This window comes from Nannospalax galili, unplaced genomic scaffold (assembly GCF_000622305.1).
Source record: "Nannospalax galili isolate Female #2095 unplaced genomic scaffold, S.galili_v1.0 scaffold146, whole genome shotgun sequence".
Classification (NCBI taxonomy): domain Eukaryota; kingdom Metazoa; phylum Chordata; class Mammalia; order Rodentia; family Spalacidae; genus Nannospalax; species Nannospalax galili.
Window position 1 is genome coordinate 7,737,339 of NW_008357929.1, and position 16,475 is coordinate 7,753,813.

Consider the following 16,475-nt stretch of genomic DNA (forward strand, 5'->3'; position numbering starts at 1 on the left):
AATCCAAGTAGCAATAAAGCCTTCCTGAGACCTGCAACAGACAAAATCTTTATAATTACAGTATTTAAACAGATAATCTTAGTTTGTTACATAAATTATAAATGTAATTCATAGTCAACTCTTAGTAAGCTGGTAATTTTTAAATGCTGCTCTGCCTCATGATATTAAAAAAGTAAAAATTAAGGAAAAAAAGAGCCAGTAAGTAGGAGATAAAAATATAAAAAATAATAAGAGAATATATTTTTTGAATAAGGAAGGATTTTTTTTTTTTTATCCTTTTTTTGAGACAGGGTCTCCCTATGGCCCCAGCTGGCCTAGAACTCAGTATGTAGACCAGGCTGGCCTTGAGCTCACAGAGATCTGCCTGCTGGGTCTAAAGGCGTGGGCCACCACACCCGGCAGGAAGGATTTTTGTGTGATAAAATTTTAGCTAGGCATGGGTGGCTTGCACCTGCAATTCTAGCACTTGAGAAACGGAGGCAGGAGGATCAAAGGTCATCTTTGGCTATGTAGAATTTGAGGACAGCCTGGGTTACAGGAGACCCTATCTTAAAAACAACAACAAAACAGTAGGGGGGAGGGTGGGACAGATTTTGTCCCTGGGTGAAATGATTAGCTTTTTCCAAAATGATTGTGCATGCACGTTTGTTAAAAGTCTAACTCTCCTTTAGGGTGCCTTCACTCAAGTAAGACTGGGTCCTTGGCTTCATCCCAGAAAAGAATTTGAGGGAGAGTCAATATGAGGTAGAGTTGGATTGTTTGTCTTTTTTTTTCTTTTCTTTTCTATACTTGTTTATTTTGTTTTTAAAAGACTTTATTTTAGTTCTTATCTAAGAGCACCTACTACTCTTGCAGAAGTTTAGTTCCCAGCACCCACATTCAGAGGCTCATAACTGCCTGTAACTCCAGCTCCAGGGGGTCCAATACTCTCTTCTGGCCGCCATGGGCACTGCATTCATGTGCATGTACCCCCACACAGGTGATCCTCTGGAAGTACAGCAAGTGCTTTCAACACTGAGTCACCTCTCTAGCCTCTATTCATAAGAATTTTAACAACTTTTAAAAATATTTTATTTATTATTTTTATGTGTATGTGTGTATTGCCTGCACGTAGATAAGTGTACCTGTGTTGTGCAATGCCTGAGGAGGACATAAGAGGCTGTCAGAGCCCCTAAAACTGGAGTTACAGACAATTGTTAGCTGCCATGTGGGATTCAAACCCAGGTCCTCTGCAAGAACAGTCAGTGTTCTTAATCACAGAGCCATCTCTCCAGCCCTGAGAATAGGAATTTTAAAAAAATTTATTACTTATATTTTTAAAATTTTATGTGCATGAATGTATTGCCTGTATGTACCTGAGTGAACCTGTGTTATGCAATGCCTGCCGAGGTCAGAAGAGGGCGTTGGATCCCCCTGTGACTAGAGTTACAGATGGTTGTGAGTTGTCATGTGGGTTCTGTGATTGGAACCCTGGTCTTCTGCAAGTGCAGCCAGTGCTCTGAATCTCTGAGCCATCTCTCCAATCCCCCCAAAACAAGAATTTTTTTTTCTTTATTTATTTTTCTTTATGGGGCTTTTGGCTACCCTAACATTTGAAGAGGTAACCCTAAAATCTTTTTTTTTTTTTTTTTTGGTTTTTTTTTAGACAGGGTCTCCCAGTAGTCCCAGCTGGCCTGGAACTCACTATGTAGACCAGGCTGGCCTTGAACTCACAGAGATCCACCTGCCTCTGCCTCCTGAGTGCTGGGATTAAAGGTGAGCGCCACCATGCCCAGCAACCCTAAAATCTTTTAAGGATTAGATAAAAGCTCCCAAATATTTTTGACATTTTTGGCCTTTGAAATGGAGTATGTTGCTAAGAGGCTCAAGGACACTGTGAGTTTTAGCAAAGAAACTTTTCTTTGGAGTCTTTTTACCCTAACTGCCTAGGGAATTCCTTCCTCCTATTCTTATCACATCATCCTCTGCAGAGGTTACCCAAATTGCCAATAGGGAATCAGGATGCAGGCTGCTCCGGCTTCTTCTATGCTGAACAGGGATGCAGGGTGAGGCAACTGGAGTACCCACCCCTTCAGTGGGTCTATCTAAAAAGACTCCCAAATTGTGAAACTAGGAGGAAAAGAAAGTCTTTGAATTGTGTATAGGAGATGTGAAGGAGAAGTAAAGGCAAGAGTAATTAGCATTACAAGTTCTAGACAGGGAACTAGAAAAAAGTCAGAACAGGGCAATTTTCAAATGTTCATATGAGAGTTCATTGGAATTTCTTGACAAGGGCTTCTAAAAGCATCCCTCTATTGGGTTCTTCCTCATTTTTCTTTTGTCTTCGGGTTCCTCCTCATTTTTCTTTTGTCTTCTAAGGCTGGACTCTAGAGTGATGGATTCAGGATTTGCTTTTAGGTATTTTGATAGCTGTTGGAGTGGTTGAAATCAGTGTCAGTTCCCTCTCAAAGGCTTCACCACGTGGAAGCAGGACTGCTCTCAGGCAGTCCCCTGGGTTCTCAGGCCTTCTGCCAGAGGGAGGCCAGAACTCTGCACTCTCTGGCTATCTGCTGAGATCAGAGCCGCTACCACAAGAATTTTTATGTTTTGCTTGCCATATATCCCAGAGCCTGAAACAGTGTCTGGCAAATAGGTCAATTCTGTTTACTCCACTAGTACTGAACTGTGGATTGGCTGGCTGATTGAATTCAGAAGAGTAAAAGGTTTCAATAATTGATCCATATATTTTCCATCAAGTTCTTTACAACATGCACAGTTCTAGGCATCAGAATGCACAGATGAATAAAATGAAGCTCTTGAGTTGCAGGAGCTGACAGTTGAAAGCTAAATAGTGAGTTAAGGCCACAAGTGTGAATAGTGTCCTATGAATGGTTTTAGGAAGAAGCACTTCTCTGCTTAGTAAGATCAGGGAGACTGAAAGATTCTTAGGAGTTATCAACCAGGTGGTCTGCTGTGTGAGCTTCAGAGCTCGCCTGCCCTATCCCAAGTTGTTAGATTTTGGGGGTGCAGAATGCAGGAACAATAGAAAGGAGACCATACTTGACCTTAGATAAGGCTGCATTTACTGCTGCCCTGGGGGAGGAACCATTGGGGCTTTTATAGGCTATAGCTGTGGCTGGCTGACTGTGTGATTAGGGGCTCTAGAGAAGTTTATGGTCCCCCTGTAGCCCCCTTCTTCCTGGCACCATTTGCTCTGGTTTATCTTGAGACAGAGGGCTTATGATCTCTTCTTGGGACCATTTGCTGAAGGAGACAGGCTGTCTTAGGAAACAGGCTGTCTCAACAACAGCCCTCTCAGGAGGGAGGGAAGCGGCTGATTGATAATGCCGGCTTTCTGCAACCAGGCATTCTAATCACAAGTGAAGAACTAGGAGATGCCTGAAAAGATGGCAGTACAGAAGGAAAACAGCAGGCCAGGCGTGGTGGCCTACATCTGTAAGTCCAGCAGTTGGGAGGCAGAGGCCCAAACTCAAGGCCAGCATGTGGTTCAAGGTGAATTTCAAGTCAGCGAAAGGCTACACCAGATCAACATCAAAGTGTGGGGCGTGCCGGGGCGTGGCGGGCGCTTCGGTACTCTTTGTACTCCGGGAAGGAGCCCCGCCTGCTCCTGCCGTCACAGCTCCCTCCCGTGAGCCCTCGCGCGCAGCGTTCCCGCGTTCCTCAGGGGCAGGGGTTTGGCGCATCATGGCGGCCTCCGGGCCGCAGTCCTCTGCCTCCGTGAGTGCTGTTTGTCTGATTCTCGTGGTTTTTATTTTTGTCTTTTTACTTGACCAGGATTTTCTTTCTTCTCGTATAATTTACACCTTTTGTTTGTGGCCGCGGGGAGAGTGAGCGGGGTTTTGAGACCGTTTGTTCCTGGAACACATCTCCGCCCATTCTCGAAGCTTCCCGACTCTGGGAAAGTGGGAGCTAGGAAGTGGGGATTTAGAGGAAACCCCAGGACACAGCCAGAGCGGAAAGGAAAAGCTTCTGAGTCTGGAAGTGCGAATATGAGTTAGGGAGGCAAAAAAAGCACTGAAAGGCCTGGCGTGGTGGCGCATGCCTTTAATCCCAGCACTAGGGAGGCAGAGGCAGCGGATCTCTGAGATCAAGGCCAGCCTTGCTCCACACAATGAGATGGAGGCCAGCCTGGTCTACACAGTGAGGCGGAGGCTAGCCTGCTCCACACTGTGAGATGGAGGCCAGCCTGGTCCACACGGTGAGATGGAGGCCAGCCAGGTCCACATGGTGAGATGGAGGCCAGACTGGTCTACATGGAGAGTTCCAGGCCAACTGGTGATACAGGGAGACGCTGTCTCAAAAAACAAACAAAAGCACTGAAAGAGGACCTGCCAGTTGCAGGGCCATATTTTGAAACATGAGTTAGAGCAGGTGCCTGGGAAAGTTCAGTTGGATGGAGGCGGAGGGGTGTGAGTGAACCGTGAACATCTTGTCTTGGAACAGGACGACTTCTTAGTTATTAGCACTAGGCTAGCTTTTCTACCAGCCTCCGTCTTTCTGCCTATTTATTATGCCTTGCTCCTCTTGCCTTTTTTCTTTTTTTAAGAGAGTAATGATGGGATGATTTGGGTTTCAGTTTATGGAAGTAGTAGTGAGGAGGCTGGATTGGAAGGCCATGTTTGAAATGCAGTGAAGAAGGTAACCCTGATCCTTGGAGGCAGTGTTGAGAACCAGAGGTGAGGGGAAAAAAAAAAAAAACCAACAAAAAACAGGCAATAGAATCTACTGGACTAGATCTTGTGTAAGAAAAGGAAGGCTTTAGGGAGTGCAGCAAGGTTTCATGTAGAACAGCTATTTGGTTGAGAGTGCTATCTGCCAAGTTAGTGAACATAGCTTTAGTGCTAGAGAAGGGATGGTTTGTGAAGAAGGCAGTGTTGGGTATGCCTGCTGCTTGTAGATTGGCCAGATAGACTATGCTGAGCAGACTGGTAGGACCAAATCTCAGGAAAGGTAACTCAGCTAAAGTAGCGATCTAGGAACATGTCAATGGGTGTTAAAGTCAGGCACATCATGAAGTAATTGAGAGTAAAGTATATAGTAAGTATTCTTAAACTTAGACTGTACAAAATCAGTCTAAGGAGCACCCCCCCCCCACTTCTGTGTCACTGAGGCTGGCCTCCAAACTCACTGTATAACCCAGGGTGGCCTTAAATTTGATATCCTTGCTCAGCCACCTGAGTGCAGGAATTATAGACAACCCTCCCCATGCCCCAGCGTTTTGGGGTTTGCTGATTTTTTTTTTTTTTTGCCACTACTGGAGATTAAACTCACTTTCATACATATTGATCAAGCCCTTCTACCACTGAGCTACATTCCCCAGCAGCCTTTAAATAACAACAATAAAGAAAACTTGATTTCACCTTGAGACAGTGGTACTACTTTGAGAAACAATGGTATTTAGTGTGTTAGGCAGTGACAGGGCATCAGATAAATAGAATTTTAAAAAACCTTAAAAAGGTATGCACATCTAGGCTTTGGCATTGATAAGGTATATCTAAACAATAAATTGGTACACTGTCCAAAAATGACTGTTGAATACTTTTGGAATTTTAAAATAAAGATACCTACACTGGGAACAGGTCTCCTTCCCTGAAATTACATATAATTTTGTAAGTGAATGACAGCCTTTTAAACATAAAAAAAGAGTCATAATCTCAGGATTTGGGAGGCTGAGATGAGGGTTGTCCGAAGTTTAAGACTAGCCTGGACTACACAGTTTTAGGTCAGACAGCTGCAGAGTAAGACCTTGTATTTATATATATATATACATACTTTGCCTATGTCCTTTTTTTCTTTTTTTTTTTTGAGGGGGGGTCTTTTTAGAGACAGGGTCTCCCTGTAGCCACAGCTGGCCTGGAACTCACTATGAAGGCCAGGCTGACATTGAACTCATAGAGATCTGCCTGCCTCTGCCTTGGAGTGCTGGAATTCAATACCTGCTCCACCACATCCAGCTTTGCTTCCTTGTTTTTGAGAGAATCTTACTGTGTATCTCAGGCTGGCCTCAAGCTGGAGATCTCCTGATTCAGCCTCCTCAGTGTTGAAATCAGACACTATGTCCTATTCTTTACACACTATTTAAAGAATCTTGAAAGTGATTTTGCCCATTTTTACAACATTTCAACTTGCTAACTTATTTTTTAATGTATATGAGTGTTTTTGCCTTGTAAGTACACCCATGTATGCAATGGCCATGGAGGCTAGAAGAGGGCATTCTCATATCCCCTGGAACTGGAGTTATAAATGAATGGTTGTTAGCCACCATGTGGGTAGTGGGAACTGAATCGGGTCTTTTGCAAGATGAGCCAGCTCTTAACCTTTGATCATTATTTTCTGTGTTGTCTGAATTTATTGTCTTTTTTCTTTTTTTCCCCCTCCCTCCTTCCCTCCCTCCCTCCTTTCCTTCCTTCTTTCCTTTCAGACAGGGGCTCTCTATAGCCTAGAACTTGATATGTAGACCAGACTGGCCTGGAACCCACAGAGATCCGCCTGCCTCTGCCTCCTGAGTGCTGTGATTAAAGGCACATGCCACCATGCCTTCCTGTATTCTATTTCTTTATTCTCCATAGATATTTTGGTGGACAGGACAGTCATGAAGATGTTTTAACTAGATTTACTTTCCTTAGGAGCAAGCCTGGCTTGAGGCTGCGAAGACGTTTATTCAACAGACCCTCTGTCCATCTGGCAAGGAGCCTAATAACCAGTTGACTCAGTCAGTAATTGATTGTGTCAAGATGATATGGTTGACCAAGGGGGAGAACCAGGGTTTTATACTGCCCCTCAGCTACAGGTAAGGAGAGGTTGGGCTTGGTGGGTGGTTTAATTTAGGATTGAGAAGGATTGTTAGAACAAGGGGGAGTGAGAAGAATGGGTGAACAAGGTGGTTTGAGCACACCCTCTACAGCAGAACTTTCCTATTCTTCATCTAGCTTTCCTTTTCCTAAAATTCTCCTAACGTGGCTTATGTCAGCTTTATAGAAAAGAGAGGAAGAGAGAGGAAGTAGGGAAAAAAGAAAATTTGGCAAGCTGAGTGTGGTAGGGAATGCCTGTAATCTATCACTTGGAGACTTAGGAGAACTTCAAAGTCCTAGCAATCCTAGATTACAGTAGTAATAGTTGAGATTACTGAGTGAGACTTCATCTTTTTATTTATTTTATTTTTATCATTGTGTGTGTGTGTATTTTTAGGAGTACAGGAGATCATGTGAAAGTCAGAGAACAACTTTTGTAATTTGGTTGCCTTTTGCCATACTGGCATCCAGAGATAGAACACAGGTCATCAAGTCTTTACAGCAAGCACCTTTTACAAGCTGAACCATCTCACAGGCCAAGACACTGTCTTTAAAAAAGCAAACAAGGGCTGGAGACATGGTTCAGTGGCTAAGAGTGCTGACTGCTCTTGCAGAGGACCCAGGTTTGATTCCCAGCACCCACATGGTGGCTATGAACCGCCCTTAACTCCAGTTCCAGGGGAATCCGAAGCCCTCTTCTGACCCCTGCGGCATTGCACGACATGGGTGCACTCACATACATGCAGGCAATACACTCATACACATTAAAAAAAATAAAAAATAATAAAAAAAATATTTTTTCAAAAAAGTAAACAAAGCCGGGTGTGGTGGCGCACACCTTTAATCCCAGCATTCAGGAGGCAGAGGCAGGTGGATCTCTGTAAGTTCAAGGCCAGCCTGGTCTCCATAGCCAATCCAGGCCAGCTAGGGCTACAGGGAGACCCTGTCTCAAAATGACCAAAAAAAAGCAAACAAAGGGATGTGCTCAGTGGTAGAACACTTGCTTAGCAAGTGGAAAGACCTGGGTTCCAGCCTCAGCACTGAAAAAAGAAAAAGGAATATTTTTTTGTAAAAGAGTTCTCGGGCCGGGCGTGGTGGCGCACGCCTTTAATCCCAGCACTGGGAGGCAAAGGCAGGTGGATCCCTGTGAGTTCAAGGCCAGCCTGGTCTACATCATGAGTTCCAGGACAGCTGGGACTACAGGGAGAACCTGCTTCAAAAAGACCAAAAAAAAAATTCTCAAAGTGAGGAGTGTTAAATATAATAACAAAGATAATAAAACAGAGCATTCTTGGAAAAGGAAGTTAATACATAATTCCCTTCAGGAATGAGATTTATTAAAAGGGCTTCAAGGTAGGAGGGAGAGAGCATTAGGCAGAAAATAGTACAATATATTAAAAACCGCATAACAGGGTCTTAAAGGACTTCCCTTTAAAACCTAAAGAAAAACTTCCTAAGAGTGAGAATAAAGCTGGGTGGTACATGCTTTTAATCCCAGCACTTAGGAGACTGGCAGGAGGCTGATCTCTGTGAGTTCAAGGCCAGCCTGGTCTATGTATAGTTCCAGGCCAGCTGGGGCTACAGGGAGACCCTGTCTCAAAAAAAAAAAAAAAAAAAAAAAGTGAGAATAAATCTGGGCATGATGGTGCACACCTTTAATCCCAGGCAGAAACGGAATCTCTGTGAATTCAAGACCAACCTGGTTTACATAGCAGGACCTGTCTCAAAAAAAAAAAAAAAAAAGGTGATAATAAGGGCTGGGTGTGTTGGTACGTACCTTTCATTTCAACATTCCTGAAGCAGAGACTGGTGGATCTCTGAGAGGCTGGCCTGGTCTACATAGTGAGACCTTGTCCCCACCCCCACCCCCATAAAAGAGAAGAAACCATGAAAGGTGGGTGGAGACAGAAAAGCCTGTTCAGAGAAAAATCCCTAGAGCAAATAACATATTAGACTTTTATGAGTTTTGGAGGGCTGGTAGGAAATTTCACATCATGTGACTGATATAAAACAACATATATGACAAAGAACATATACTAGTTAGGATCATAAGTCTTAACCATGGGCTGCTGTCAGGCCATAGCACAACTTCTTAACTGTCCCAGGAATGAGCTACAGTGAGCCATGGCCTGATCTGACTGCTTTTTCTTTTCTCTTTTTGAGACAGGGTCTTCCTATAGCCCCAACTGGCCTGGAACTCGCTATGTAGACCAGGCTGGCCTTGAACTCAGAGATCCGCCTGCATCTGCCTCCCGAGTGCTGGGATTAAAGGCATGCGCCACCACGCCTGGCTTCCATTTATTTATTTTTTGTTTTGTTTTTTGAGACAGGGTCTCCCTGTAGCCCCAGCTGTCCTGGAACTCACTGTGTAGACCAGGCTGGCCTTGAACTCACAGAGATCCTCCTGCCTCTGCCTCCCAAGTGCTGGGATTAAAGGCATGTGCCACCATGCCCAGCTCCATTTATTATTTTTATTTTTTAAATTATGTGTATGTTTGTGTATCTGTATGGGGGTATAATGCATGTGAGTGCGGTTGCCCAGTGAGGCCAGAGGCATTGGATTCACTGGAACTGGAGTTACCTGCCTGATACGGGTGCTGGAAACTGAACTCAGTTCTTTTTCATAAGATATAAGACAGATTTAAAGCTGGGTGTGGTGATGCATGCCTTTAATTCCAGCACTCCGGAGGCAGAGGCAGGCAGATCTCTGTGAGTTCAAGGCCAGCCTGGTTTACATAGTGAGGTCCCAGGCCAGCTGGGGCTATAGGGAGGCCTTGTCAGGGAGACACACAAAAAAAGATACAGGTTAGGTGAGGTCACAGAATAACTATTCTGATCTGGTTCTCCGTTATGTCTTAAAAAATAATCACCATGCTGAAGGAAAATGCTGATCCATAGAGTATGTATTCCATCAAATTCAATATTTGCATATTGTTCTCAGTGGAGTTGTACCAGTTTACACACATACCAACATGCCTCATATAGTTTTCACTGTGCTCAGGATTGAACCTAAGGCTTCATGCATACTAATCAGGTGTTCTGTGAATGACACCTACAGCCAATAATTTAAATATTTGTGTCTTTTTTTTGACTGCCTCAACTTTCCAACCAATCTTTAGTACTGTGATATTCTATGTAAGAACACCTGGTTGGAGCCTTTGAAGTTCTTTATGGAGCCAAGGGTCCCTCAAGCGCCCGCTACATTTACCATGTCCTGGGTCCCTGGCACCATCTTGTTCTAGATACTATTTAGTACAGACTTTCTTTCTGTTTCTCTTAGAGACATTGCCCAGCCTTTAGACCCAGACCCCATTCTCACTTTCTTAGGCTCTTATGTCTATCTTTTTCCTCTTTTGTCAAACAAATCTTAGTCCAAGTTCTCCTTTAGCCCTTCTTTGGGCTCTTAGGAATCTGTCAGGATTGAGGGTATCCTCTTAGGCTTGCACTGATTTTACAGGACCCCTGTTCTCTTCACTTTCCAGTTTTGTCTCAGTACAGACTCTCAAGACCCACCAGCATCTCCCATGCTGCAGCCACCTGTCCTGGAGTAGTAATGTGTATCAGGCTTGGGTCCAAAGAGCTGGGCCAAATGGAAATGCCCTTCCCCGGGAGGAGCTGTTACTTTTAGGGACATTAACAGATCTGTCAGAGGACTTGGAACAAGAGTACAGGAGTGGAAACCTGTATGTGAAAGATAACACTGGAATCTTGGACTGTGAGGTAAGTAGATGGGGTAATCAACTGCCTCAGATACTATCAGGAGTGGTAGATTAAGTGCTAGGGTCTTGACTAACCTATGTCTTTTGGTCTTTTCTAGCTTATAGATCTAGATCTTTCTTGGTTGGGTCATCTCTTCCTGTTCCCCAGTTGGAGTTACCTCCCTCCTGCCAAATGGAATTCCTCAGGGAAAGGGCACTTGGAGCTCTGGGGTGCCCCTGTGCCAGTGTTTCCTTTGACCATCAATCCTGGCCCTCTCACACCTATCTCTGTTCTCTACCCAGAAAAGGCATCCCTCCTGCTCAGACTCAGGTAACTTCTCTCTTAGGGGAAAAAGGAACATTGTGAAATTTAGAGAATGATGGTGCCTCAGTGGAATGAGATAAAAGTTTTGATAGTAATATAGATGGAATGTTCCAAATCAAGGGAATAATGGGGCTTTGAATATGAAGAAAGCTATGCCAGCTGTGGTTCACACCTATAATCCCAGCATTCAGGAGGCTGAGGCAGGGAGATAATATGACTTAGATAGTGAGTTCCAGGTCAGGCTGGGCTAAGTGTGAGATGCTGTCTCAAAAGACCAAAAAAGAATAACAACAATAAAAAGAAGAAGATTCTGTGTATGAACACATGCATGTGGTAGTGGTTAGAGGACAACCTCAGGTGTCATTCCTCAGGCACCTTTTTTTGGTAGTAGGCTCTCTCACTGGCCTAGAACTCACCAAATAGGCTAGACTGGCTGGCCAGTTAGTCCCAGGATCTACCTATCTCCATCTTCCCAGCAACCACACTGGCTTTTTTTTTTTTTTTTTTTTTTTTTTTTTTTTAATTTTTTTTTTTTTGGGTTTTTTAAAAGAGGACGATAAATCTTTCACTGTGATATATCAAAATAATGTTTTACCTGCATGCAAGTGCACTTGTGCATGCAGTGCCTACAGAGGCGAGAAGAGGGCATCAGGTTCCCAGGAACAGGAGTTAAATAGTTGCCATGTGGGTGCTGGGAACTGACCCCAGGTCCTCTACAAGAGTAATCAGTGCTCTTAACCGCTGAGTCATCTCTCCAGCCCCCACACTGTCTTTTTAAAAAAAATTTTAGTTTTATGTGTATGAGTGTTTTGCCTGTACCCATGTTGTGCAATACACATGAAGGCCAGAAGAAGGTGTTGGATCCCCTGGAACTGGAGTTACAAACAGTTGTTAGTCAACATGATGGGTACTGGGAACTGAACTTGGGTCCCCTGCAATAGCAGCCAGTGCTTTTAATTACTGAGCCATTGCTCTAGCCCTTATACTGGCTTTTTGTTTGGTTGGTTTTTTTTTGAGACAGGGTCTCCCTATAACCCCAGCTGTTCTGGAACTCACTAGGTAGACCAGGCTAGCCTGGAACTCACAGAGATCTGCCTACCTCTGCCTCCTGGGTGCTGGGATTAAAGGTGTGCACCACCACTCCTGGCTTTTTTTTTGAGAAAGGAACTCATTATGTAGCCCTGGCTGGCCTACAACTCATTATATAGATCAGACTGGCCTCAAACTCACAGAGATCTGCCTCCGTCTGCCTCTGCCTCTGGAGTACTGAGATTAAAAAATGTGCACTGCCATACCTGGCCCCAAGAGAATTCCTAAAAGGAACTATATTTTATGTAAGGGCAAGAAGTGGTTACAGATTTTTAGATAATAGCTTTGAGTTATGGCCATTTTACATTACTACCAGATTGTTTTCTACAGTGGAAGGGAAGACATGTCTAGAGGAAAAGGAGAGGAATAAAAATTACTTCTTTTTTTTCTTCTTTAGAAAGAAGCACAAAGTTTCAGAGTCAAATCTGGCTGGGAAGCTTGTTCGACTGAGTGCTTTGGTGATAAGTCAGAACAAAGGCTACTTCATTCTGACTCTAGGTGAATTATCCCCAGCAGACAGCCAGGTTGGCAGCCAGGTGTCCATCATTGTGCAGGTGAGAATTAGGATGAAGTTGGGGCATGCAGAGTAGAAGGGATGTGTTAGAACTCCCTAAAGAGAACAGCATAGGAAGAACCACAGCTGGGAGAGTTGTGTTCTGAAACAGTGCTGTGAAGAGACAATTCCTGACCTGTAATTCACTATTACATTTTTGTTGTTTTTGTGTCTGTTGTGGTGTAAGTGTATTTGTCCACAAGTGTACAACTCTTTATGTGCATATGGAGACCAGAGGAGAATGTCAAGTGTCTTGCTCTATTATGCTCTGCTTTAATCCCTTGATAGTTTCTCTCACTGAACCTGGAGTTTGCCATTTTTCAGCTAGGCTGGCTGTCCAGCAGGCCCTAGCAATCCTCTACCCCTCACAGCTCTGGAGTCAGAGACATGCACAACTACACCTGACTTTTATGTGGGTGCTGAGGGTCCAAATCCTGGCCTTCAAACTTCTGCTGCAAGGGCTCTTACCCATTGATTTATCTCCTTTGTCTGTTTGTTTGAGAAAGGGTCTCACTATATAGCCCTGGCTTGCTTGGAATTTACTATGTAGACCATACTGACCTCAAACTCACAGAGAACTCTCTGCCTCTGCCTCTGCCTTTCAAGTGCTGGGATTAAAGGCAGACCCCACCATACCTAGCTTTTAAATTATTTTTTATTTTCATTAATATTTAGTTTGTATCTATGTGTGGTGGACTGTGGGGGAGGGTGCCTTTGTGCCACAAGCATGTATGTGCAGCTTGTGGAAGTTGGTTCTCTCCTTCCATCATGTAGGTCTCAGGGTCATCTTGCTGGCTTTCCCTTGTTTTTTGTTTTTGTTGTTGTTTGGTTGGTTGGTGTGTGTGTGTGTGTATGTTTATTGTTTTTTGTTGTTGTTGTTTAGACAGGGCTTCACTATGTAACCCTGACTGACCTAGAACACATGGTGTAGACGAGGCTGGCTTGAAACCCACAGAGATCCTTCTGCTTCTGAGGCCTTCCAAGTACTAGGATTAGAAGCATGTGCTATCACACCCAGTTTTCCTTGTTTGTTTTTTGTTTTGTTTTTTTAAATATTTTATTATTTTTATTTTATGTATATCTGCGTGTATTGCCTGAATGTCAGTAAGTGCACCCATGTCATGCAATGCCAACAGAGGACAGAAGAGGCTGTCGGATCCCCTGGAACTGGAGTTACGGACAGTTATTAGCTGCCATATGGATGCTGGGATATGAACCCGGGTCTTTTGCAAGACCAGCCAGTGTTCTTAACTGCTGAGCTATCTCTCCAGCCCCACCTTGTTTGTTTTTTAAAATAAAGGGTTTCATGTAACCTAGGTTGACTTCATACTTGACTTATAGCTGAAGATGATCCTAAGCTCCTTTTGCTTCTATCTTTCAGAGGCCAGAAGAAGGTGTTGGATCCACTGAACTGGAATTACAGGCAGTTAGATATGAGCTGTTATGTAGGGTGCTGGGAACTGGACCTGGGTCCTGTGCAAGAGCAGCAAGTGCTGAGCCATCTCTCTAGCCCCTCAACTTGTTTTTTGAGACAGAGTCTCCCATTGTCTTAGAGTTCACTAATTCAGCTAAAATCACTGGCTAGCAAGCTCCAGAGTCCCCAGCACTGGGATTGTAAACAGTATGTGTTGCCATGTCTTGTTTCTGTTTCTGGTTTTGTTTTTTTTTTGGTCTTTTTGAGACAGGGTCTCCCTGTAGCCCCAGCTGTCCTAGAACTCACTATGTAGACCAGGCTGTCCTCGAACTCACAGAGATCCGCCTGCCTCTGCCTCCTGAGTTCTGGAATTAAAGGTGTGCACCACCATGCCTGGTTGTTTCTGTTTTTTTAATTTTAATTTAAAAAAAAATTTTTATTTTATGTGTATGAGTGTAATGCCTGCATGCATGTGCACTCATGTCGTGCAGTGCTACAGAGGTCAGAAGTGGGTATCAGATTCCCCCTGGAACTGGAGTTAAGGATGGTTCACAGCTGCCATGTGGGTGCTGGGACTCAAACCCAGGTCCTCTGCAAGAGCAGTCAGTGTTCCTAACTGCTGAGCCATCTTTCTAGTCCCGTTTTTGTTTTGTTTTTTTTTTAACATAGGTTCTGGGTATTGAACTTAAGGCCTCATGCTTGCTGTGTGAAGTGCCTCCCCATGTATTGTTTATTTCTTTTTCTTTTTATGTGTATGACTGTTTTTACCTGCATGTATCTAAGTGTACCACATGAATACAATTCCTGTGAAGGCCAGAAGAGGGCATTGGATCTCCTGGAACTGGAGTTAGACAATTGTTAGCCTCTATTTGCATGGATACACACATGCATCTGCATACACATGTCCATCATTGTCTTACGGTGCAAGCATGGGGATCTGAGTTCAAATCCCAACACCCATGTAAAAAGCTAGGCATGGCAGTGTGCTACTTTAATCCTAGTGCTATGGAGTGGAAACGGGTGGATCCCAGAGGCTCACTATCAGTGTAGCCATTCGTTGAGCCCTAGGTTCAGTGAGAGACCCCATCACTAAAAGTAAGATAGAAAAAGACATCTCAGTATCAACCTCTGGCCTTTACATGCATTTGCACAGGTGAACACAGCTATACACATACATACATGTGCACACACATACACATACACACAAGACAAATATTGCATATTTTCTCTCATTTAGAATCTAGATTTGTTTCTTTGTTGAGACTGGGTTTAATGTAGCCCAGGCTGGCCTTGAACTCCTGATCTTTCCTGATTCCACCTCCCAAGTGCTGGAATTCTCACTGGCCTGAGTCACTATGCCAGGTAATAGACGTGAAAGTAAAGGGGAGACTCTTTGGGGAGAAGGAGGGCACCAGTGGAAGGATAAACAGGGACAAGGGAGGTTCATTAGGAGGGGAATATGAACAATACTAATATATATGTGTGGAAATGTCATAAACATAATATTTTGTACACTTACTATAAAATATTTAATAATGGGGCTGGAGAGATGGCTCAGTAGTTAAGAGTACTGTTCTTGCAGAGGACCCAGGTTCAATTTCCCAGCACCCACATGGCAGCTAACAACCATCCATAACACCAGTTTCAGGGGAATCTGGCATCTTTTGACCTCCATGGGCATTGCATGACATGGGTGTACTTAAACACATGCAGGCAATACACTCATACATATAAAATTAAAATAATAAAGATAAATAAACATAAAAAATAAAAGATATTAAATAAAAACAAAAATGCCTTGGGTGGAGGTGTGGAGAAAGGAGAGAGAGGATTTAAAATACCATCAAACTATATTATATGAAAATTTCAAAAATTCAAAAAAAAAAAGGCCAGACCGGGCATGGTTGCACATGCCTCCCAGTATTCAGGAGGCAGAGACAAACAGATGGATCTCTGTGAGATCAAGGCCAGCTGAGAATGCAGGGAGACTGTCTCAAAAAACCAAAAGAATAAGAACAAAAATTAAAAAGTATCTGCCAGGCATGGTGGCACATGCCTTTAATCCCAGTACTCTGGAGGCAGAAGCAGGTCAGTCTGGCCTACATAGTGAGTTCCAGGCCAGCTAGGGCTGAAGGGGGACCCTGTCTCAAAAAGAGGACAAAAAAAAAAAAATAAGGGGATTGGGTTCTGGAGATTCTAAAGTCACTTTTTAAAAATGCTTAGAGGGGTGGGTGAGATGGTTCAATGAGAAAAGGCACTTACCTACAAGCCTGAGGACTTGAGTTTCATCCCCAGAGCCTGCATGGTAAAGGAGAGAACCAATTCTTGAAAGTTGTTCTCTGACATCTACATATGCACCATGGTATACACATATGCACACACGTAAATATATATTTTTAAAAGCAATAAACTTAAGAGTCAGGCATAGCACATAGGTTTATAATCTCAACACTCAGGGAGTGGAGGTAGGAGGATTAGGAGTTCAAGACTGACCTCAGCTACATAGCCAGTTTGAGACCAGATTAGACTATACGAGACCCTATCTAAAAAACAAAACTGAAAAATCACTAACAAGTAATGCTTAGACGCCAGGTGTGGTTGCCCG

General features: G+C 43.7%; 1 protein-coding gene across 4 annotated transcripts in view; it reads left to right on the forward strand.

Moving 5' to 3' along the window:
• The first annotated feature begins 3,633 nt into the window (after positions 1–3,633).
• Positions 3,634–16,475, forward strand: part of Ctc1 (CST telomere replication complex component 1) — a 30,376-nt gene continuing 17,534 nt past the window's right edge. For all 4 annotated transcript variants that reach the window (XM_017795073.2, XM_008855754.3, XM_017795075.2 and 1 more), the window contains exons 1-5: positions 3,634–3,717; positions 6,627–6,790; positions 10,274–10,511; positions 10,609–10,820; positions 12,301–12,457. In XM_017795073.2, coding sequence (XP_017650562.1) covers positions 3,685–3,717; positions 6,627–6,790; positions 10,274–10,511; positions 10,609–10,820; positions 12,301–12,457 — 804 coding nt within the window. In that variant the 5' untranslated portion in view covers positions 3,634–3,684. The remainder of the gene's footprint in view (positions 3,718–6,626; positions 6,791–10,273; positions 10,512–10,608; positions 10,821–12,300; positions 12,458–16,475) is intronic.